This window comes from Bubalus bubalis, chromosome 6 (genome assembly GCF_019923935.1).
Source record: "Bubalus bubalis isolate 160015118507 breed Murrah chromosome 6, NDDB_SH_1, whole genome shotgun sequence".
In the NCBI taxonomy this organism is placed as follows: Eukaryota; Metazoa; Chordata; class Mammalia; order Artiodactyla; family Bovidae; genus Bubalus; species Bubalus bubalis.
This window is the reverse complement of record NC_059162.1, coordinates 86,058,827-86,084,137: the sequence shown is the minus strand read 5'-3', so window position 1 is coordinate 86,084,137 and position 25,311 is coordinate 86,058,827. Positions and strand designations below refer to the sequence as shown.

At 40.2% G+C, this 25,311-nt stretch overlaps 1 protein-coding gene across 17 annotated transcripts in view; it reads left to right on the top strand.

Annotated features, from left to right (window-relative positions):
* The window catches only part of FGGY (FGGY carbohydrate kinase domain containing), a 508,405-nt gene that overhangs the window by 345,162 nt on the left and 137,932 nt on the right, over positions 1-25,311 (top strand). For 15 of the 17 annotated variants that reach the window (XM_044944924.2, XM_044944922.2, XM_044944923.2 and 12 more), the window contains 2 exons: positions 2,545-2,652; positions 23,548-23,609. In XM_044944924.2, the coding sequence (XP_044800859.1) occupies positions 2,545-2,652; positions 23,548-23,609 (170 nt within the window). The other 2 variants (XM_006048284.4, XM_044944930.2) reach the window with 2 other exon arrangements.

Below are 25,311 nucleotides of genomic sequence, written 5' to 3'. Positions count from 1 at the left end.
CTTTTGTGACTGTGGACAACATGCCACCTCTCTGAAACTAATCTGTCGAATGGTGCTGGAAGAATTCTGGACAAGAAGGGGTGCAGGGCATGAAAAGAGATGGCTTGCCTTTGGTGGGTGTCCACCCACCCATCTAGACTCCGGGGCTCACGTGCTTATGGGCATGGGCTGTCTTATTCACCCCACAGTGGCTCAGGCATTGCAGAGTAGGGCAGTAGTTTCTAGAGCTGGCATGTGATAAAATTTTCACTGGCAAAGACAACGTGATAAAAATGAATACCGTTTAGCGTGTGCTGCTTCTGTCTGGAACACTCTCTATATCATGTACATATACAAACACATATATATATGTACAAAATACAGATGTATATATGCTCACACCTAAATAATTTCTGTGTATGTTTTCACCTTAATTCAAATATCACTTCTTCAGAAAAGTCTGACCCCTAGGTTGCATTAGGTACCTCACTTAATGAGCCCTTATGATACCATTTGATATTCCTTCATTCACTTATCACAGTTTGTGTTTATACATTTGTGTGATACCCATCTTAGGGTGACCAGCTGTCCCTTTTGCCTAGTACTGAGAGTTTTCTAGGACATAGGGATTTTAGTGCTAAAACTGAGAGAATCCTGGCCAAACCTGAATCATGAGCCCCCCTAGTTTACTTTTCTCTTAAGAGAGCAGTTCCATGAAGGTGAAGACTGCACTCTTTTCTGTATGTTTACTTTCAGTGCCTGGATCACAACAGGAACTCAGGAAACATCTGCTGAACCCGTCAAGAAATGAGTGAATATAAAATGGTCTTTCCTTGCAGGGAAGAAAACCCAGAAAAGCTCTTTACCCCTGAGATTACGTTAGGTGTTAAATTTACCCTTTTTATAAACTATCTTTATTTGACAAAATTTAAAGTTGATAATATTGTATAGTCTCCTGCCTTCCCTCACCCTCTTCCTTTCTGGGGATTGGAACTCCTACTGATTTGACTGATTTCACTCATTTAATGAAAAGAGAACCAGAATAGTTAGAAGGTTTATCCATTTGCTGAAGTTCTGTACTGTAAACTCCATGAGGGCAGAAATTATATTCAGTTCACTCTGTATCCCTAGGGCCTGGCATAGTACGAGCTGAATAAATATTTGTAGAATAAATGAATGCATACATTCTCTGCCCAGCTTCAGGACACTCAGGACTAGCCCAATGTACCTAACCCCCTTTTCATCCTTACCTTCTCATACACCCTCCCACAATCATAATATCACTTCAGCATTCACCCCCACTGGGTGGATGAGAAGCTCATGCCTTTCCAGATCAGTAATCATGTGGTCCATCCCTGCCTGTCCTGTCTCATCCCTTGATGTACTTTCATAACACCTAATGGACTTCCATGGTCTGCTACAAAAAGACATTGCCATATCTTGAATACCAAGAGCATCTGTCTCACCTACATGGCTTTGTTCAAGCTATCCCCTTGACCTGGAATGCCTGTTCTGTTTCATCTTGCTAAATCTTCCTAGTCTAAGTGTATGTCCCATTCTCTAAGAGACACAGTCTGGACCACTTCACTCCTTACCCAATGGGCCCTCCACAGCATTCTATGCTTTGTCTTTACCATCCCATGGACCACACTCTTTTCTATTTGACTGTTTACTTATCTAGCTCCCCCTAAATGAGGAGTTTCTTGCAGACTAGAGCTCTTTCTCATTCATCTCCGTGTCCCCAGTCAAGAGAGATAGTGTGCTATTAGGTGTCTAATAAATGTTTGTAGAAGTAAGGGGAGGTATCAGTTATCTCTTGCCTTAAATATGTTAGGTGGGAAACAAACATAAGATCCTCACGACACACAACAGGACGTGTACTTTTGTTCACAAGTCTTATCAGTTGGCTGAGTGGTTCTGGTGATCCAGGCTTGCCAGCTGCTGGTTGACTAAAAGGATTTGCTGATCCGATTTTGGCTGTCTCATGTATCTGAATCATCACGTGTGACAACTGGACTGACTCAGCTTTCTGCATATCTGTCCAGAAGGCTCACTGGGGCATGTACTCATGGCAGAGGGAGAGGAGGAAGAACAGGAGCACACAGTTCTTGAGGTTTTGGCCTGAAAACTGGTACATAATGTCACTGGCCAGACCGAGTGACAAAGTTGATCCAGACACAAGGGATGGGGACCCCACCTCTCAATGACAGGGGCTGCGAAGTCACATTGCAGAGCAGGTGGATGCAGAGAGGGCTAGGAAATGGGGACCATGACTGCAGTCAGTTCACTACAGAGAGGGAGCCAGCCAAGGACTGTTTTGACAGCCAGGTCAGTTTCTTTCCAAAATGATCTCTTTTGCTACCTTGACACCTGGATGAGTTTATCAGAAAGGTTTTTAAAGAAGAAGCCAGGCCCATCCTTTGGCAGGAGTGACTTCTCCACCATCAAAGATATTTAGCAAGAAGCTGAATTCCATGGTCAGAGGGACCTCACATGGGAGGAAGATAAGACTGCTTCTAGCCTTGAGGGTCAATATTTTCACATACTTTTCCCCTTTCTTTCCAGATCAGCAAAAACCCAATATTTGTACCAGGTGTCTGGGGCCCTTATTTCTCAGCCATGGTCCCTGGGTTCTGGCTGAATGAAGGTGGTCAGAGCGTTACTGGAAAACTGGTAAGTTGACCCTTTCTTCCTATGGTCTTTAATGTTTTTCCACCCTTGACTAGTCCATTTTGTCATATTCTTTATACCCAGTATCTGAAAGATTTGCAGACTCTTAAATCAGAATTAACTTTTCCTTAGCATACAACCTCACATATGGAGCATATGCAGCCTATGTTTGCCAAAGGAATAAATGTTGGTCCAGGCATTGATGACTAACCAATCTTCTCACCTAGCTTTCTTTTCACATAACAACCCATTTTTTTCTCATGGCAACAAGAGTGATGTTCTACTGTGTGAAAAGGAGTGTGTTAATTTCTAGCCAACATCCTTCACTGATTCCTCATAGCCCTGGGGGCATAGTTCAGATAGTTTTCTGGGCACATCATTCCCTTTGTGGTCTATCCCTTCCAGTCTGGCATGTGAACTTGTCACTACGGCTGGATTGCCCTACTCACAGCTTCCCCATGGCTCATGTTATTCAACTCCTCTATGTCTTGGTATATGCTCTGCTTGGAGAGTTCTTTATCACTCACTAGTTTTACTTGATCTTTAAGACATAGCTTCAGTTCTTAGCACATTCTGAGATAATCTGTATTTTCCAGAAATCTAGGAGCTCTTTAAACATATGGACCATATCATACTTCTCTTTGTATCCAGCCCTGTGCAATCCCTGGGTCAGGAAGATCCCCTGGAGAAGGGGCATGGCAACCCACTCCAGTATCATTGCCTGGAAAAACCCACGGACAGAGGAGCCTAGTGGGCTACAGTCCATAGAGTTGCAAATAGTCAGATACGACTGAAGTGACTTATATGCAGGAGCTCATTAAAAGTATGGGCCATATTGTACTTTTTATATCCATCCCAGTGCCTGGTTCATAAAAGGTGCTTAGAGAAAATGTGTTGAATTCATGGGGTCATCTCATAGGGAAGACAGAAGATCAACAAAAATCAGATGAGCACTATATCTGAGGTATAAGACACAGAGCTGGAACAAAGCTAGATTACGAAATTCTTGGCAGTGGAGACAGTTATGTGCTGAGCTTTAACGATAAATAGGGACCAACCAGACAAAGAAAGGCAGGGATATTTTCTAGGTAGGAGAACTGGCATAAACACAAAGTTATCTGAGTGAAAAAATAACAAGGCATGCTGCTGCTACTGCTGCTAATTCGCTTCAGTCGTGTCCGACTCAGTGCGACCCCATAGACGGCAGCCCAGCAGGCTCCCCCATCCCTGGGATTCTCTAGGCAAGAACACTGGAGTGGGTTGCCATTTCCTTCTCCAATGCGTGAAAGGGAAGTCGCTCAGTCGTGTCCGACTCTAGCGACCCCATGGACTGCAGCCCACCAGGCTCCTCCGTCCATGGGATTTTCCAGGCAAAAGTACTGGAGTGGGGTGCCATTGCCTTCTCCAAACAAGGCGTATTTGAGTATAATTGCAAACTTTCAGTTGTGGCATAAACTGTTCTTAGAAAAATGGCTTGCAATAAAATTGGGAGAGCTGGTCAGGGACCCCACAGAAGAAGTCCCTGCAAAACATGCTAAGGAGTTGAACTTTAGGTAGTAGACCAAGAGGAACAGGTAAAAGATTGGAAGAGTGACAGATGTTGTCAGATCTCTGTTATAAAAACTGGCTAGTAGCCCTCAGGAAGAAGGCTTAGGCATACATAGCCCAACGAAAAGAGACTAGCTTCAATAGATTGACCCACTGACAAAAAGCCATGAGAGCTTGAATGAGAACAGTGGCAATAATGACTGAGAATTGAGGTCGAGAGATCAGCAGACCTTTGAGGGATTAAATGTGGAAAAGCAAGAGAAAATGAGACCCAGCCTCGGTTACCCAACCTCACATTTACTATGTTGTATTGAAATCATCTGTTTATGGTCTGCTCCTCTCCAGCTCTTCTGAATGTTCAGCCAAATCAAAAGTGGTCTGATCCCAAGCTGAATGTAGATACAAATGACCATTAATTTCCATTTCTCAGTGTGTTTGTATATTAATCTTAGATGCCTTGCATTCTTTCTCAAAGTTGACAGATGCATAGGTGTGTGCCCCCACTCTTGTGCCGGGCTATTAAGATATATGAATTAGTCTCCTAATAGTCCCAGGTTTAAGGAGCTCGTTTTCTAGTAGGGAAGTATAAATTAAATAACATTCGATTGTTCTCAGTAGAAAAGTTGAGAAGAAGACATCACTCTGTGCCAAAGGTGCAGTGGGATTGGAACTTGACGATCTCCTATTTAAACGTAGTGTCATGTCTTTTACACAACTTTTCAATTTAAATATCCACTTAGTTTCTGTGACACAAAGAAAACCCGTTACTGAAACAAACACCTTTACAAGACCACATTATGGTATAATTACCTTGGAAGACTCAGAATTCATAGCAGACACAACCTAGAGTCTTTTATAACAAAAATAACAACAACAAAAAATCACTATTTTTTATCACTATTTTCATTAAACTAACTCTTTTTGCAGGATGCATTGTCCAATGAAGCTGTCTGTCAACAGGTTTTCAGAGACTCAGTATGCCAGTTGAACATCTGTGTCAGTCAAAAAATGCTTTTCCTAGTATTTGGCTTAGAGTTTGTTCCATTGCTATGGATATAAGCCATCTTTGCCCAAACATTATGATGTATTTTGGTGGACAAGAATTGGTTATGCCTACTTCCTGAGCCTGAAATTAAAGTTTAAAGAGTGACTCTTTTCTGACCATTAACAAAATCTTCGTAAGAGTCCACTATGGTTTTTGAAAAGAATCATGGGAACTGTTGGCTTTATCTAGTTAGTTGATTTTGCACCATCAGTAAAGCTGCATGTAGAGATCTACTTTGGATAATTCTATGTATATAGTTTCATTGGACCTTGGGATGGAGCATGATTGACCCATGTGTTACAAAAAGCAAAATCTAAGGAAGTCCAGAAGCTAGCAAAATGGAGCAAAATCTGAATCAAGAAAAAAACAGACTATCCAATAAGGCATCAGTTCAAAGAGGCCAAGCAAAGAGACATAAACCACCTAGAAAATAGAGATATAAAAAGAATAGCGATGATGATGGTAATAATAATAGCAACAACAATTGTACCTTATTGAGTGCATTTTCCCATGGGAAAGATTTCTATATATAATCTTGTTAATCCTTGAGTGATAGTCATAATAATCACAATGCCTAATATTTATTTTGAAGACTTATTTAGTCTCTATTACAAGAGCCTTTCATGTACTATTTTATTTAATCCTCTTGGAACTCCTACAGGTGAGGTACAGTTGTTATCCATATTTTACAGATGAGGAACTGAAACTCAGGGTCTCAAGCACAGCCTGGAGAGTTTCCTGATGCACTGTCAATGACCTTTTGACATGATTCCTTTGCCACTTATCTTTCCTTTCTATTTATTTATTCTGATTCGTGTTTTGTGAATTCTTATCACTGGTTTTTCAGCATATTGTCATTGTCCAGAACACTATAAGAGGAAGTTACATCTCTTTTGTTCTGTGTTTCATATGTATACCTTCTCTCATATACTTTGTTTATAAGAGTCTGCTCTATTATTATACTATCCAGAGTACATTACAAGCATGCAGTCATAAATATATCATCTAAAGTGGAAGAGAAGAGACAGAAGAAGAAAAGGGAAGTAAAGGAGAGAGGGGGAAAGAAAGAAATAAAATCTATCTGAACTCTAGATTTGGAAAAAAAGATATTTTGTCTTATTTTTGCAATTAAATACAGATCTTCCATCACAAAGCAAAGTCTTTCATTCCAAGTATATGAATAGATTGGTACTTAAAAAAAAAAAAGTCTCCATCTGGTTAACTTCAGGATGAAGAAAAAAAAATAGGATAGGATCTTTTCTGGCTCTGGAGTCCTTGCAGTTTCATCTGCCTGAGATTTGGGCTTGTTTTCCACTCATTTCAAACTTGTGCAGCCGATATTTATTTCCTCTTAGAAGGGCACATACCCCGTTCCCATGGATGATTTATTTCAGCTCACCAAACACCCATCAAAGACTGTCTCGTGCTTGTCGATACTCTTTCCAGAATAGCTGTGCAAAAACCATCGTTTTTTGCCCAGATTTTTTCCACAGAATACCAACCCGTGCAGTCACTGCGTCCAGATGCTGAAGCTTATTTCCAGCTGGACCTCAGCCATCCTTCTCTCCAAGCTGTCTTCCCTCTCTTACTTGAAGTCATTTTTATTGGGGCAGGCACTGGGTAAAACAGACCAGGACAGATTCCTAAGCTGCCCCTGTGGTGCACTGGCTTTCTGGGACACCAGGGCTTGGTGGGAATTAACATTGAATTGCTTGAAGTCAGAATTTAACTTTAGTAACTTGAGCCACAGGGTTATGTGGCCTGCTGCTTGTTCTTGGAGTTTAGGATTCGTGCATCATGAGTACATATCTGCTTCCTCCTTTATCACCAATGCCCTTCAGCCTGGGGCTAGCCTCAGGGGTTCAGCCAGTCCTCCATAAATGGGTGTATACAGAGTACATCATGCAAAATGTGGGGCTGGATGAATCACAAGCTGGAATCAAGATCACCCAGAGAAATATCAACAGCCTCAGATATGCAGATGATACGACTCTAATGGCAGAAAGTGAAGATGAACATCATCAAGAGCTTTTTGATGAGGGTGAAAGAGGAGAGTGAAAAGGCTGACTTGTAATTCAGCATTAAAAAAGCTAAAATCTTGGCATCTGGTCCTATCACTTCATGGCAAATAGAAGGGGGAACAGTGGAAGCAGTGACAGATTTGGTTTTCTTGGGTTCTGAAATCATTGTGGATGGTGACTGCAACCATGAGATTAAAAGAACCTTGCTCCTTGGAAGGAAAGCTAGAGCAAACCTAGATAGCATATTAAAAAGCAGAGACATCACTTTGCCAACAAAGATTCATATAGTCAAAGCCATGGTTTTCCAGTAGTCATGTACAGAAGTGAGAGTTGAGTCATAAAGAAGCCTCAGTGCCAAAGAACTGATGCTTTCAAATTATGGTGCTGGAGAAGATTCTTGAGAGTCCCTTGGATAGCATGGAGATCAAATCAGTCAATCCTAAAGGAAATCAACCATGAATATTCATTGGAAGTGTTAGGGGAGTGTGATTTCCTCAGTTCTGTCTCGTCCCAACAGAAATTTAAAGCAATGGACCAGCATTACAGCCCTCAGGCAGACCAGTGTTACAGCTGTCAGATGGACCAGGGTTACAGCTCTGTGTTACAATTCAGTTTTATTTAGAAAATAAAGGAGAATACATCCTCAAGGCGTGAGGGCATGATGACCCAAAAGACGTGAAGAGAAGAGAGAGACCCCGGCCCTTTGGCTCCTCTTTTTATATGTTTTTTCTCCTCCGCCTAGGCCTGCCCTTTGTAAATTGGACGAGCCAGGAGTGCTGTTTGTTCTACCTGAGGCCCTCACTCCGGTCCTCAGACCTTCCTTTGTTCTATTTTTATGGGCTTCTGCCTTCCTTGTCTTTTAGCCACCGCCATTCTGGACTCCCTTTTCCTATTCTAACTACCTTGCAGAAGGATTTATACTGAAGCTGAAGCTCCAATACTTTGGCTACCTGATGTGAAGAGCTGACACAATGGGAAAAGACCCTGATGCTGGGAAATAGTGAAGGCAAAAGGAGAAGGAGCAGCGGAGGATGAGGTGGTTAAGTAGCATCATTGACTCAATGGACATGAATTTGAATAAACTGCAAGAGATAGTGGAGGACAGAGGAGCCTGGTACACTGCAGTCCATGGGATCACAAAGAGGCAGACAGGACTTAGGGACTGAACAACAACAACATGAGGAGCTTAGAGTGTATGCAGCTTACAGAGATAAGTTTACAGAGATCCAGCTTACAGAGATAGTGATGTCACTACCTGTGACTTCATTTAGTCACTATTTCCTTCCTGTTACAGAGATTTCCTGAGGGATTACTCTGGGCCAGGCAAGGACATGGTCACATGATTCCTGTCCTCCAGTAGCTTATCATCTAATGGGAAAGTTGGATACAGAACTGGTAATTATAATTTATTGTAGCACATAAAAGTAAATTGCACTACCCCTACAGCCTACTGGAAGAATCTGTTCTATGCTAAGCACATTCAGGCCCTCGTGAAGATTCAGGATTTTATCTGATCTTCACAGCATGTCTGTGTGGTCAGTTTTATAAGTGTTACTAGCGACTAAATAGGCTCAGAACAGTGAGGTAACTTGATCAAGGTCTAACAGCTATAGGTGGCAAGAGCCTTGATTCAAACCCAAGTCAGCTACTGGAAGCCCTACATCTTTCCAGAAATGGACCTGACTTCTGTAGAGCTGTCTTTCTGAATTTTTTCTCTTGTGCAGTTCCTTGAGAAGCAATTATTTTATCAGATAGTGTGACTTTTCTTTTCAAGTGTATTAAAACACATACAGTTAGTAGACTTTGTGAGGTCATGAAAGAGAAGAGTGTGTGAATCAGTGTTGGCAGGATCTAGGTATATAGAGATAGGTGTGTTTCAAGCCAAGCATCTCACATTAGCTAATTGGAACGACTTCATGGCTACAAAGACCAGCTCTGCATAAACAGATGCTTCTCTGTTCCCTCCTCCTGCCCAGGCCTTCACTTTTTTTTTTTTGTACATGCCCCTAGATCCTGCTCAGCTTCCTAATTACCTTCTCAATTCTAATCTTTCCCCCTTTAACCCTGGTGTATTAGTTTGGGCTGCTATTAAAAAAAAGTTCCATGGACCAAGTGGCTTATAAACAACAGAAATTTATTTCTCTTAGTTCTGGACACTGGAAGCCCAAGGTCAAGGTAGCAGCATGGTTGGGGTCTGGTGAGAGCCCTCTTCTGGTTTTCAGAAGGCTGTCTTTTCCTTGCATCTTCACCTGGTAGAAAAGGAGAACTCTGGTTTCTTCAGATCTTTATAAGGGCACTAATCCCATTCATCAGGCCTCTACCCTCATGACCTAACCACCTCCCAGAGGCCTCACCTCCCAATACCATGACATTGGTGGTTAAGATTAAAAGTATGAATTGGGGGGCAGGGGTAGGGGGACACATTTAGTCACATCACCCTCTCTAAAGATTGCAGCTAAAACAGTCTTTCTAAAGCACAGAGATGACCCTGTCTCTCTTGTTAGCTCTCCAGTTATCTGTAAAGTCTAAACTTGAGTGATGTTTATTTATACAGTCAGTATTTATTGAGTGCCTACTGTTTTCAAGGCACTGTTCTGAGTGAGAAAAAGGCAATAAGTAAAACAACCCCTTATGCCCCTCCTCTGAAAATCTGTCCTCTTGTCAAGCTTACATTCTAACAACAGGAGACAGATAATACACAATAAAATGATAAGTAAATTTTATTTTATGATATAAGTTGTAAAACTAATAGAGGAAGTCAACTTGTGAGTTGACTTTGCAGTTTTAAATAGGGTGGTCAGGATAGGCCTCATTGAAGTGACATCTAACAAATATGGTTTGGAAGGGAGTTAGCCATTTGGTGGGTTCAATCTCTGGGTTGGGAAGATACCCTGGAGAAGGGAAAGGCTACTCACTCCAGTATTCTGGCCTAGAGAATTCCATGGACTGTATAGTCCATGGGGTTGCAAAGAGTGAGTCGGACACAACTGAGCGACTTTTACTTTCATTTAGCCATTTGGAAACCTGGGAGAAGAACATATCAGGCCAAGGGAAAACCAGTGCAAAGATCCTGAGGGGGTCGCTTACCTGGAATAATATAGGAATAGCAAGGAGGCCACAGGAATGGGGCAGAGGGAACCGGAATGAGAGTTGTAGGGAATACAGTCAGAGAGGTAATGGAGGCTGTATTTTGGCCACTGTAAGGATTTTGGCTTTTACTCTGTAAAATGGGAAGTCATTGAAGAATGATGAACACAGGAGAGATATGCTATGACTTCCATCTTTAAGTATCATTCTGGCTGCCTCCAGCTATATTGGGAAGAAACTGTGGATGGGAGTAGGGGAAGTAGAAGCAGGAAGACCAGAAAGAAGCTCTTGGAGTAGGCCAAATGAGAGGTGAGAATGATGGCCATGGGCTTAGTGAAAAGCGCCCAGATTTGGGATATGTTTTGAAGGTAGAAGCAAAAGTTTTTCCTGCTGGATTGAATGTGAAGTGTGCAGAAAAGACAAAGGAGAGGGGTTTTGAAGGATAATTTTTCTATGGATGGAGACTGGATTAAATATCAAGGAGGTAGAGGGCAGGAGTCAAGGATTACTCCATTTTCTGACTGTAGTAACTGATAAACTCACTGTGATCCTCCATTGTTTGTCTTCATCTTGGTAAAGTACACCATCATTTATATACTTATTAAAGCCAGAGCATTAGGATTCGTACTTACCTCCCTCTTTTCCCTCTCTGCCCACATCCAATTCATCAGAAAACCTTCTTGTTTCTAACTCCAGAATGTATATCACCAATCTAGCTATTTCTCTTTACCTTCACTCCCAGCACCACTGGCCAAACCACCATTGTCTGTGTCCTGGACCATGTAAGCTGCATCTTTTGTACACAGCTTGTAATTAGGTCTTGATTTCCTGTTTTGTTTTATAACCTCTGATTTTTCTTCGAGTGTTTAAGCTATCAACATTTAATGTAATGATGAATATACTCAGATTTAGTCTTCCATTTTACTCTTGGTTTTCTGTGGTCACTTTTGTTTTTTTGCTTTCTCCATCTCTCATTTTTGTCTTTTATTAGATTGAATATTTTCCAGTTTTGAAATTTTCATTTGTCTACTGGTTTGTAGGCATTTTTCCATTCTTTTCAAATGCCTTTTCTGGGAATTATAGTAAACATTCTAAACTTTTCAGTCTACTTAGACTATATACTGTATAACTTTGTGTAAAATTCAAAAAGCATTCAACTCTGTAGTTCCATTTACTAGTTCCCCCAACTCTTTATGTTGTAGTTGTGTGGTATCTACAAAGCTGTACACGCAACAGAATAGTAGATGCTGTACTGTTTGCTTTAAGCCAGTCCGCTTGGAATGCCATAACAAAATCCACAGACTAGGTGGCTTTAACAGTAGACATTTACTTTCTTACAGTTCTGTAACAAGGTGCTATTTATGCTGGCAAGTTTGGTTTCTGGTGAGAACTGTCTTACTGGCCTGCACACGGCTGTATTTTCACTGTGTCCCTCACATGGCCTTTACTTGGTGTATGACATAGAGAGGGAGCTCTGGTGTCCCTTCCTCTTCTTATAAGGACAACAATCCTATCAGATTACGGCCCCACCCTTATGACCTCATTTAACTTTAATTACCTCCATAATGTCTCCATCTCCAAATGCAGTCTTATTGGGGGTTGGACTTCAACATCTGAATTTTTAAAGGATACCATTTAGTCCATAACAGTCAGATGTATTTCAAAGAAATTCTGAGAAACAAAACATAATCTTTTGTGTTTACCTACATAGTTACAATTTCCATCATTTTTTAAAAAATTTCTTTATGAAAAAATTAAGCTTCCATCTGTATTTCCCTTCACTCTGAAGAACTCTCTTTAGCATTGCTTTGGTTCTTACAGGTCTACTGGTGAAACAACAACAAAAATACCTTCTTAATTTTCTTCTTTTTTTTCTTTCAACAGTTAAATATGTCAACATATTGCATTCTGGCACCATTGTTTCTTATGAGAAGTCAACATCATTTATTTTGTTCTTCTCCTTCATGCAGTATATCCTTTTTCTCTAGCTACTTTTAAAATTTCTCTCCTAATCTTAGTTTTTATGATGGTGTGCACATATGTGGTGTTTGAGGAATTTATCCTTATCCAAGATTTGCTATACTTGTTGAATGTGTAAATTGCTGTCTTTTACCAAATTTGAGAAATCTTTAGCATTTACATAGAAATGTAATTACATAGAAATGATCTTTCTATGTATTTTCTAATATTGCAATTACATAGAAAATATCTTTTCTACTATCTGCTCGTATTCCTCCTACTATGCCTCCAGTTACACATATTGAAGACCTTTGGCTATTGTCTCATAGCCCCACCTGAGGGATTCTGTGGTTTTTCCCTCCCCCCAGTTTTTCTCTCTGTCTTTCTCTTCTTCTCTCTCTCAATTAGACACTCTCTATTGGTCGTTTATCAAGTTCATGGTCTCTTCTGTCTGCAATTTCCAATCAGCTATCAGGCCCATCTGCTAAATATTTATTTCAGGTATTATATTTATCAATATTAGAATTTCTACTTTTTGTTATAATTGTTTCCATTTCTTTGCCATCTCCTATCTATTTATTAGTTATGGAATGTTATCCTTTTATATCCTTGAGCATTGTTAACCTGCTGGCTTTAAAATTCTTGCCTTTTAATTTTAACATCTGTGTTATCTCAGGGATATTGTCCATTAAGTGGCCTTTCTCTTAAGTAAGGATTGCATTTTCCTGTTGTGTCTAGTAATTTTGACTCATATCTTGAATTTTGTAATTGATGTAATATAGTGGCACGGGCTTATACTTGTTTTCCTGAAGAGCACTTTTTTTTTAAGCAAGTAATTTAATGACTGAATGCAAACTCCAAGTTTTTTCTCTCTTATAACGGACACCTACTGAAATCTTTGTTGAGTTCTTTAAGCCTTAGCTAGGCTACATATTATGTAATTCATAGATCATCCAGAGATCAAGGTAACATTTATAGTCATAGTGTTGAGCTCCCTTTGAATGTCTGTCTCCTTTCTGATATCTCCCTATCTCTTACTTTCTAGTTGTTATGGTTGCCTTGAGCTCTAACCTCTCATTTCTTAGCTAGGAAGACTGCGTATTTCTATCTGATTATTAGTTGCCCTGAATGGCAGTGATTGAGGCCTGCTCTCCAGCAAAAATCTGTAAAATCAAGAAACACATATAATGCTGCTTTTTCCTCCTGTGTGTCTATTCCTCTTCAGTTTCTACCTGGTTTGATAACTTTCTAATATCTTCAGAGAATTGTTTAATGTAATTTGATAAGCATTTATAATTGTTATATTGTTATTTATAATTGTTTGCAAATAAGAGCTATCTAGTCAACTTAAGAAGTAGAACTCCTAAATGATTTCTTTTAAAGCAAACAAGATTACATCTCTTTCCTGATTAAAACCCTTCTGTTGGCCATCTGCATGTCATCTGTCTGGTCTTCTTTGGAAAAATGCCTATTTAGGTCTTCTGCCCATTTTTTGATTGAGTTGTTTATTTATATTGGGTTGTATGGGCTGTTTGTATAATTTAGATACAATCCCTTGTTGGTCTCATCATTTGCAAATGTTTTTTTCCCATTCTATAAGTTGTCTCTTCATTTTGTTGATGGTTTCCTTTGCTGTGCAGAAGCTTTTCAGTTTGATTAGGTCCTATTATTTAGTTTTGCTTTAATTTATTGTGCCTTGAGAGACTGATCTAAGAAAATATATTGCTACAATTTATGTCAAAGAATGCCTATGTTCTCTTTGAGAATTTTTATGGTGTCATGTCTTACATTTAGGTTTTTAGACCATTTCAATTTAGACCATTTATTTTTGTTTATGATGTAGGGGAGTGATCTAATTTCATTGTGGTCAGAATGCTGCTAAGTCACTTCAGTCATGATCGACTCTGTGCAACCCCATGGACTGCAGCCTACCAGGCTTCTCTGTACATGGGATTCTCCAGGCAAGAACACTGGAGTGGGTTGCCATTTCCTTCTCCAATGCATGAAAGTGGAAAGTGAAAGTGAAGTCGCTCAGTCATGTCCAACTCTTAGCGACCCCATGGACTGCAGCCTACCAGGCTCCTCCATCTATGGGATTTTTCAGGCAAGAGTACTGGAGTGGGTTGCCATTGCAGAATGGCTATCATCAAAAAATCTACAAATAATAAATGATAGAAGGGGTATGGAGAAAAGGGAAGTCTCCTACAATGTTGGTGGGAGTGTAACTTGGTGCAGCCACTATGGAAAACAGTATGGAAGTTTCTTAAAAAGCTAAAGATAGTGCTACCATGTGAAAAGAAAAAGAAAATTCTAATTCGGAAAGATACATGCACCCCAGTGCTCATAGCACCACTCTTTATAATAGCTAAGACATTAAATTGAAAACAAAAGTGAAGTCGCTCAGTCATGTCCGACTCTTTGTGACCCCATGGGCTGCAGCCTACCAAGCTCCTCCATCCATGGGATTTTCCAGGCAAGAATACTGTAATGGGTTGCCATTTCCTTCTCCAAGAGATCTTCCCAAGCCAGGGATTGAACCTGGGTCTCCCCCATTGTAGGCAGATGCTTTACCGTTGGAAACCACCCAAATGCCCATCAACAGATGATTGGATTAAGAAGATGTGGTATGTATTTGCAATGGAATATTACTCAGCTATAAATATTATGAAATACCACCATTTGCAGCAATATGGAGGAACCTAGAAAACCCATTCCAGTGTTCTTGCCTGGAGAATCCCAGGGATGGGGGAGCCTGGTGGGCTGCCGTCTATGGGGTTGCATAGAGTCGGACACAACTGAAGCAACTTAGCAGTAGCAGCAGCAGCAGAAAATATTATACTAAGTGAAGTAAGTCAGAAGAGAAAAACAAATACTATATCATGTCACTTCTATGTAGAATCTAAAAAAATAACACAGATGACTCTATATACAAAATAGAAACAGACTCACAGATATAGAAAACAAATTTATTGCTAGCAAGGTAGGGAGAGGATAAATTAGCAATATGGGATTAACAGATAAAAACTACAGATACTATATCCAATGTCATATAATAAATTTATAGTAACAGTGTTAGTTGCTCAGTCCTGTCTGACTCTTAGACCCCCATGGACTGTAGCCCGCCGGGCTCCTCTGTCCATGGGATTCTCCAGACAACAATACTGAAATGGGTTGCCATTCCCTTCTCCAGAGGATCTTCCAAACTCAGGGATCAAACCCAGATCTCCTACATTGCAGGCAGATTCTTTACCATCTAAGCTACAGGAAAGTCCTGTATATATAATAACCTATATGGGATATAATTAGAAAAAAATAACTGAATCACTTTGCTGTATACCTGACACTAACACAATACTGTAAGTCAGTTATACTTCAACTAAAAAAAAAAAAAAAAAAGCCGCCTATGTCCTCTGATTGTACTTAGAGTAAAATCTAAAGCCTTTGAGATGCCTGCTTGATCTGGCCCACTTCCTACCTCTTTATCTTCATTTCATACAACTTTTCTGCTTCTTTGCTCCTTTGGATACCTATCAATTCCTAGGACACATGAAGCTCTTTCCTACTGTTGAATCTTTGCATTTGTCATTCTCTCTACAGGGAATTATTGGTTCTTATTTTTTGTTCATGCTGCTGCTAAGTCGTTTCAGTCATGTCCGACTCTGTGTGACCCCATAGACGGCAGCCCACCAGGCTCTCCCGTCCCTGGGATTCTCCAGGCAAGAACACTGGAGTGGGTTGCCATTTCCTTCTCCAATGCATGAAAGTGAAAAGTGAAAGGAAGTCGCTCAGTTGTGTCCAACTCTGAGTGACCCCAAGGACTGCAGCCCACCAGGCTCCTCCATCCATGGGATTTTCCTGGCAAGAGTACTGGAGTAGGGTGCCATTGCCTTCTCCGTTTTTGTTTATATCTTTGCTCAAATTTCACCTTCAGATCTCTCCATCTTTACTGAATCCTCTATCCGAAATCAGTGTTCCTTTTTTTTTTTTTTTAACCTCTTTCTCTCTTTAATTTTTGACCTGTCTGCACAGCTTGCAGGATCTTAGTTCCCCAACCAGGGATTGAACCTGGGGCCACAGCAGTGAAAGCGCCAAGTCCTAACCCAGAACCACCAGGGAACTCCCCAAACCAGTGTTTTTATTACAGTGATTTATCTATTTCCTTCAAAGAACTAATCACAATCTTTAATTATTATATATATTTGTTGACTCTATTTCTCAATAGAATATAATCTCCATGTTAAAAAGAAAATCTGCATGTGAACAGAAAGAATCCCTTGTGCTTATTGACTATGACCAAAACAGAGTGAGTGTGTGTGTATTTGGGTGTGTGTGGGTGTGTGTGTTAGTCACTCAGTCATGCCCAACTCTTTGCGACCCCATGGGGTGTAGCCCATCAAGGTCCTCCGTCCATGGGATTTTCCAGGCAAGAATCCTGGAGTGGGTTGCCATTTCCTTCTCCAGAGGATCTTCCTGACCCCAGGATCGAACCCAGGTCTCTTGCATTAGAGGCAGACTCTTTACCATCTGACCCATGAGGGAAACCCTAATATTCATTGCATCTATAAAAAACCTTCTTATCAGTTCAGTTCAGTTCAGTCGCTCAGTTGTGTCTGACTCTTTGCAACCCCATGAACCGCAGCACGCCACACTTCCCTGTCCATCACTAACTCCCGGAGTCCACCCAAACCCATGTCCATTGTGTCGGTGATGCCATCCAACCATCTCATCCTCTGTCATCCCCTTCTCCTCCTGCTCTCAATCTTTCCCAACATCAGGGTCTTTTCCAATGAGTCAACTCTTCACATGAGATGGCCAAAATATTGGAGTTTCAGCTTCAACATCAGTCCTTTCAATGAACACCCAGGACTGATCTCCTTTAGGATGGACGGGTTGGATCTCCTTGCAGTCCAAGGGACTCTCAAGAGTCTTCTCCAACACCACAGTTCAAAAGCATCAATTCTTCGGTGCTCAGCTTTCTTTATAGTTCAACTCTTACATCCATACATGACCACAGGAAAAACCATAGCCTTGACTAGACGGACCTTTGTTGGCAAAGTAATGTCTCTGCTTTTGAATATGCTGTCTAGGTTGGTCATAACTTTCCTTCCAAGGAGTAAGTGTCTTTTAATTTAATGGCTGCAATCATCATCTGAAGTGATTTTGGAGCCCAGAAAAATTGTTTCCCCATCTGTTTGCCATGAAGTGATGGGACCTAATCTTAGTTTTCTGAATGTTGAGCTTTAAGCCAACTTTTTCGCTCTCCTCTTTCACTTTGATCAAGAGGCTCTTTAGTCCTTCTTCACTTTCTGCCATAAGGGTGGTATCATCTGCATATCTGAGGTTATTGATATTTCTCCCAGCAATCTTGATTCCAGCTTGTGCTTCCTCCAGCCCAGCGTTTCTCATGATGTACTCTGCATATAAGTTAAATAAGCAGGGTGACAATATACAGCCTTGACATACTCCTTTTCCTATTTGGAACCAGTCTGTTGTTCCATGTCCAGGCTAGACTATATTGAAACATTGGGATGCCCATTTTCCCTTCATTGGGAGAACTTTGTGAGAGCAGTGACTTCTATTTATCTTTGTGTCCTGAGTTACTAGAATGATGCCTCACACAAAGTAGATATATATCACATTAGTTTCATGAATAAGTAAACTAACAAACTATAAAAATGAACAAAGCTACCAATTTTGATGATGAATGAAACTGACTGAACTAGCCCTACATTAAATCAAAATTGATCTACTTGAAAGAGAAATTGTCCTGTGAAGAGCTAATATTAAAGTTGTAAAAAAAAAAAAAAAAAACAAACATAGTTTTTATTTTCTTTCAGGAATGTTTGTTGTTCCTAGGAACTGTTCAGTGTTGAAACTCACAATAAATTTCTTTTTTTTAAGTGGGCTTTCTTCTTTCATTAGATTTTCATGAAAATTTCAAAGCTGGGAAAAATCAGGCAAAACGTTTTTGCTTTGAGTTAATATTAGTTAAATAAAGAGTTGAAATAGTGGACTTTCGTGATGACTCAGTGGTAAAGAGCCCATTTGCGAATGCAGAAAACATGGGTCCCAGATCAGACATCCGTGATCTGGGAAGATGTCACAGGCCACAAAGCAACTAAGCCCATGTGCCACAGCTATTAACCCTGGGCTCTAGAGCCCAGGAGCCCCGACTACTGAAGCCCACAAACCCTAGAGCCCACACTCCACAACAAGAAAAGGCTCCATAGTGAGAAGCCCTCCCACTGCAACTAGTGAGTAGCCTCTGCTCACCACAGATAGACCAAGTTCCACACAGCAATGAAGACCTAGCACAGTCAAAACTAAATAAGTAAATAAAGAAATAAATAATCTTTTTCAAAAAGGGTTGAAATAGCTTAGATGGAAAAGTGACATTACAGGTAAATACAAATGGAAAAAAGACAGTTGTCCCAAGTGATGAACCTGAGCCTAATTGATTCCTATCTGTAAAGAAGGAAAAAAGACAGTCTCAAGATTAATACATAAAGCTGTTTTTAATAGAGAAAAGCCCATCATGCAATAAGACAGCTTTGTCTTAGCAAAAACAATTATGGAACCTAAAATTCTTACATTTTAAATTTGTCTTTTGCTTGCCTATAAACTCTTTGCCAACAGTTTTGATATCTCAAATGGTGCAGTTCTCTGTAATTTTACAAGCTCTTGCCTATTTGTCATATTAACTTATTAAATGTTTTAGAGAGAAAATTAGAAATGGTCTTTTCCAAAGTCATGCCCTGAGCCAGAGCAGAGCTCAGATCTCAAGAGTCCTTGACTGTGCTCACTCTGCCATATTAAGGGTCAAAAATGCCAATGCTTAAAGAAGTCAGAGATAGCATAAATGAACAAATAGACCAGGCAAAGAGATATTTTTTACTTCTCCAGAGCAGTTTCTCTTTTCAGCTTACAGTACCCTTGGGCTGAATTCCATGTTCCCTCCTTTGACTGAGAGATGGGCATAGAGAAATAAATCTGTACTCCGAGTAAAGCATTAGTGCCATCATGATGATAAACTGAGTGGTGGCGCCTCTCACCAAGTGGAGGGTGCAGGCCTGTCTGAGGGGATCAGTCCCCACTCAGCTCCAGCTGACTCTTACCATGGGGAATCTGGGTGACCCAGTGTTTTATATTCACCACTTCTTCAAGAGAAACCAAAATCTGGACTGAAAGCGACATCTCTCAATTTTGAAACATTGGCTCATTTTTAAAAACATTATATATCCAAATAAAGTACATCTGTGGGCCAGATGCCACCTCCTACTACACATGTATGATCTCTGTTTTCTATTGTATTGCATTTCTGTTTTTCTTATATTCCACCTTTATAAGGAAATGCAAAAAAGAAACAAAAATTCTACTTGTGTAGTGTAAGATGGCCTTTTTCCTCTGGATCCTGACCTGAAAGCCATCCTGAAGATATGACTCCACCCAGCCAGTGTAAGCTTCCTACCTCTCCAAATAGTTTGTAGTTTTTTCTGCCTACTCCTACAGCTGCCAGCTCTCAGAGCTGGAATCTGAGAAGATGGAAGAAACAAGAAAAGAGTCATAGAGTTAGGGTAGTTCTGTCTATATATCTCTATGGCAACCACTTGGCAAATAAAGTTATTGTGGTAAAACTGGTTATTTCATGGGGAAACAAATAACCACTAATGGGACTCTGTGATCTTCTGTACTCTGCTCAATGCTAGAGAATAGAACATATGTCAAAAGATCAACCCTTGGAACAGGCACTCCAGACTTTTGAAATGAGTGCTCAGTTATTTGACAAACTGGCTCCTTGTTTATTAATCAGGGTGGGCCTTTACCAACAGATGCTGTGGAAAAACAAACCGCAGCTGACCTTTTAAATCCTGTTATTCCAGCCATTTTTACTGTTTGGGTGGTACCTCCTTCTTTTTAATAATAGGTGTTATGATCTGAAAACCATCTCTATATCACTCACCACAACCTTCCCTACAAAGCTAATTTTACTATCCACATTCTAGAGGTCCAAGAGAAAAGGCTCTGTGAGGTCAAGTAACTTAGATAGTAGAGGATATAAGTATAGACCATGAGTTTGAACCTAAGCCTTTTCCCAAGGCCCATGTTTCAGCTGCTGTTTTAAAATATAGATTTTATTATTATTCTGGGCTCTGGATCAGTTACTTTTCATATGAAAGGCAATGCTCACAGGCCAGTGAGTCCTTCACTATCCCTGGGAATTGGCTAACCATGGAAGGAACAGTCTCTCCAGGGTTACCAGGGCCCCAGATCCCAAAGCATCATAAATACAGAAAATAAAAAGATGTGATTACAATGACCACATTTCCTTTACTTAGACCCAAAAGTCCAAAGCATCTTTTCACTCTGATTTTCTTATATTCTGTAACGATTCAGTCACTAAGTTTGGTGGCTCGGACAGTAAAGTGTCTGCCTGCAATGTGGGAGACCTGGATTCGATCCCTGGGTCGGGAAGATCACTTGGAGAAGGAAATGGCAACCCACTCCAGTACTCTTGCCTAGAAAATCCCATGGACGGAGGAGCCTGATAGGCTACAGTCCATGGGGTTGCAAAGCAACATGACTAAGCAACTTCACTTTCTTTCGAGTTTGTTTTATTTCCTTCAAAATGTATCTCATCCATCCATTTGAGATGCCAGGCATTATTGTAGGCATTAAAGAATGGGAAATTACAAGGCTTTTGATTTAAAAGCGCTCAGAGGGTAAGGTAAGAGATAGACATATAAACTAATAATTGAGAAGAACTTGATTAACCTGATAAATGCTACAATAGAGCAAAGGCAGGGGATATTCGTGCCTTGTATTCCCAGCGTCAGCCTCTGAATCCTGTGTGTGTTTCCTACCCAGTTGTGCCTACCCTGCTAGGTTAATTTTCCTTAACTTGTCATTATTTTACTCCATGAATCAAAATGATTTCCTACAGCCTATAATTCAGTAAAACTATAGTCACTTATCTGACTTTTAAGAACCACTGGCAGTCCACACCCTCCTCATGTACCCATATTTTTACCACTTCATTTATTCTCTAATTTAATATACAGTTACTCTCTGACCATGTGTGCCCCACACAAACAGATACAAATATAAAAGGTAGTTAAGTGTTCCCAAGAAGCACATGGTATTCTGTGAGCATGTGGTCCATTATGGTTCATACATCCCACGTTTATTCATTGGATACTTATTGAGCATCTACAATTGCCAGTCTCAAGGCTAGACCAGTCTCCTGCTGTCTGTACCAGATTTGTATTTCCATCTTCATATCTCTGCTCATCACAGCCTACTTCCTGGCATCTCTTGCGTGCAACTCTTTACTCCTCCAAACTGCTTGTTCTTTACTTCTTTCCTTTTGCTACTATGCATTATATGTGTTTGTTTTTTCCACTCTATCCCAGAACCTAGTCATAGTACCTGGTGAGGTAGGCACTTGGCAAATACCAAATAACCACACTCACACACGTGGTTCACATGCTAGGTTCTGTGCTTCCTCCGAGAAGCTCATCTAAATCCCCTTTCTCTGACCTCCTAAAGCACTTCCCTTAGAAATTAGCATCAAATCAAGTAATGGCTTTAATTATCCTTTATAGATGCCAGTGGGTTCATTGTGATGTTCCTACTAGATTGCAAACTCTTTAAGGCTCAGATTGTGCCTCATTACAGTAACCGAAAATTGAACCTTCAGGAAGTAAACATTCAAAACCTGAATGACTTTCTTTCCATTGAAATGACCAATTGCTTTGGTGTTATTTTAAAACATTTTTGCAGCTCTACACAAGTGGAATTTAACACCTTATACCTAGAAGTTCAGGAGACAATGTGACATAGTGCTGAAGACCAGAGACTTTAAATAGAGAGACCTAGGTTTGAAACCTAAATCTGCCACTTATTCCCTATGACCCTAGGCAAGTTACTTAATCTCTTCTAGTTTTTTCACCTCCATGGTGAATAATAGTATCTTCTTCACAGAAGTGTTGTCAGGATAAATGAGATAATGAATGTAAAATGCTTAGCTTAGTATTGGTGTATAGTAAATGAGTCAGTACATTTTAGGTGCTATCATTTATACTGTTGTTGGCATTATGGTAAGCACACTCTGTGTCCTAGAAACCCTGTTTTAAAAGGATACTAGGATGGGAAGAGGGGGAGAGGAGCTTACTGAGGCTTAGAGCAGTAAAATGACTTGCACAAAGTCATACAGCTAGTTCCTATCAGAGCCAGAACCCCAGACCCAGCCTAGGCAACTCCAGAACAAAGCTTCTTTCTCTTTACACAGTCCTGACTCTCCGGAGGCATGCTCAGAGAGACTATCTCCATGAGGCCACAGAAACTGGTCTGTTCGTAGTTTGAATGAAAATAAATAGGTCAGAATGGTTGTTTTGGAGACTCATGTAAACACTGAGAAAATACACAGATTAGGTTCAGGAACTCAAGCCGGGTGTGGGGTGTGTTTTAGCAAGCAGAGTCACAGCATGGGGAAACACATCCCTTCCTGATACTTAGCACATATTATTTTGTTTAGAGCCACCAAGTGGATTAAGGAATGAATCCTAGGCATGGAATTTCAAATGAGAAGACCATTGTCCACAGAGCTCAGACATTTCTGTCCTTGGAAAGCTCTGTCCCACTTTCCCACAGGATAACTTCTCAGTCAGGAGAGGTTCTCTTGACAGCTCTGGGGCAACTCTTTGGTGCTTTTTTAAACTCGGACTCCCTCCTCACAGTCTCTTTCACTCAGCTTTTCCATTAGTAAGATGCAGAGAATAATTCAAGGTCTGGCATTGCCCTGGGGTGATAGCATGGGGTAACAGGAGGAGGGGGAGATAATGTAACCCAGAGATCAGTGTTTTTAATACCCAGGTCCCCCTCCCCAATCCCGAACACTTACCCTGAGTTACTTGAGTTATACCTCCTTCACACACCTCTGTCAAACCTCACTCTTAGATCTGACACTACCTGCTGCTACCAGTTTCAGCCTTGGGAGTTTCATTTCCTATTGTTCTTCTCTTTAAACTTCTTTGTTTTATAAATCCAAGAAGCCAGCAGTTAGTTAAACAAAGCTAGATTTCTGAAAGAGCTGAGACCCTCTTCCTGAGCTAGCTTTTTAGCATTCTTGGCTCCTCTGTAGACAAGGAATTGAAAGAAACAGACATTTTAACATACCTTCTTCTGGCTTAAACATAAGCTAGAGAAGCTAAAAACTGACCCCTCTCTCTTGTTTTTCAGATAGACCACATGGTGCAGGGCCATGCTGCCTTTCCTGAACTACAAGCCAAGGCCACAGCCAGGTAATGGCGCTCTCTGTTCCCTACAACTTCCCAAGCCCAGCTGCACCCGTGGCACTGACTTTAGGCGGCTGCATGATTTTCACATTCTGTGAGCAATGAAAATGCCTGGCAGTTCTTGGTTATAAGACAGTCATCTGGATGATTCAGAACATACATGTATTCATTTTCAAAACAGCCTACGATAACTCACAAAGAACCTAGAGATCCCCATAGAATATTGTAGTGACCATGGTTGAGATGCTGATGTAGAAGAGGGTGCACGGATTTTGGAGTCAGAACTTCTTGGATTCAAATACAGTTTTTCTACTTATTAACTGTGTGACCTTGGGTAAGTTATTCGATCTCTCTAAGCCTGTCTTTTCATCTATGAAACAGGATAGTAACTGATAGGAGTGGTTTCTAGAATATATTGTTAAGGGAAGAAATCAGAGTATAAAGGAGTTTTGCAGTACACTCTTTTTTATGTAGAAAGAAGGTGATATAAGAAAATATATGTATATCTACTAATTTATGCAAAAGAAGTATAGGAAAGTTAAATCAGAAACTAATGAAGTTATTAACTATAGGGGGGTGTGGGTAGGAATGCGATGGAAATAATGGGGAAATGGGAACAGGATAGTAGGAGGGAATAACACTTCTTTGAGTATGCCTTCTTATATAACTCTGACTCTTAGAATCATGATGATACTTCATGTCCCTCTGAAAATAAATAACAGATAGATGGATAGGGGGATGGATGGATGGATGGATGGATGGATAGATAGTTACTTGGATAGATGTGTGTGATGGGGGTGAAATGCAAATAGTAAAAAAAAAAAAGGAACCTACTGTATTAATAATAACATGATCACACTAACAGAGATTTGAGAAAGAAAAAAACTAACCTAAGTAACTCTGAGAAAGAATATTTTGAGAGTATGCTGTATGGCTAAAAATAGAAATAACTACATAAATAATATGCTGTTATTAATGAGTTTGTTTTTTATAGTATCAGTTAGCTATGTGTATACTATAGTTGAGCAGAAAAATAGATTTTTTTTTTTTTTTTTGCAGATGATGAGAGCCAGGTTTCCTATAGACAAGAAAAGTAGAATGTTAGAATGAACAGTATAGTAATGGGTGGAAGTCAGAGGTATCAGTATCAGCTTGTGGCTTTTTAGTTTATATATTGCTGGATCTAGGTAGAAATAAATATAGATACATATATTCATGTGTGAGTGGGTGTGACATATTTATTTGTTCTCTAGCGATCTCTGTTGAGATGGTTTAGAAGTAATGACACCTTCATAGCAATGTGTACGCCCAGCACCCATGGTTGCCAAAAAGGAAAGTTGGGGAAGGATTAAATTAGGAGTTTGGGATTAATAGATAAAACTGCTATATATATATAAATATATAAAACAAAGTCCTACTCATAGCACAGGGAACTGCATTCAATATCATGTAATAAGCCTTAATGGAAAGGAATATGTGTATATGTGTAACTGAATCACTGTGCTGTATGTCTGAAGCTAACACAACATTGTAAATCAACTGTATTTCAAGTAAATAAATAAAATTAATGAGTGAGAGTCTGATACAAAGCAGAGTATTCAAACAGAGGCTCTGTAACAGCCTAGAGGGGTGGAATGGGGAGAGAGATGGGAGGCAGGTTCAAAAGGAAGGAGATATATGTATAACTATGGCTGATTCATGTTGAGGT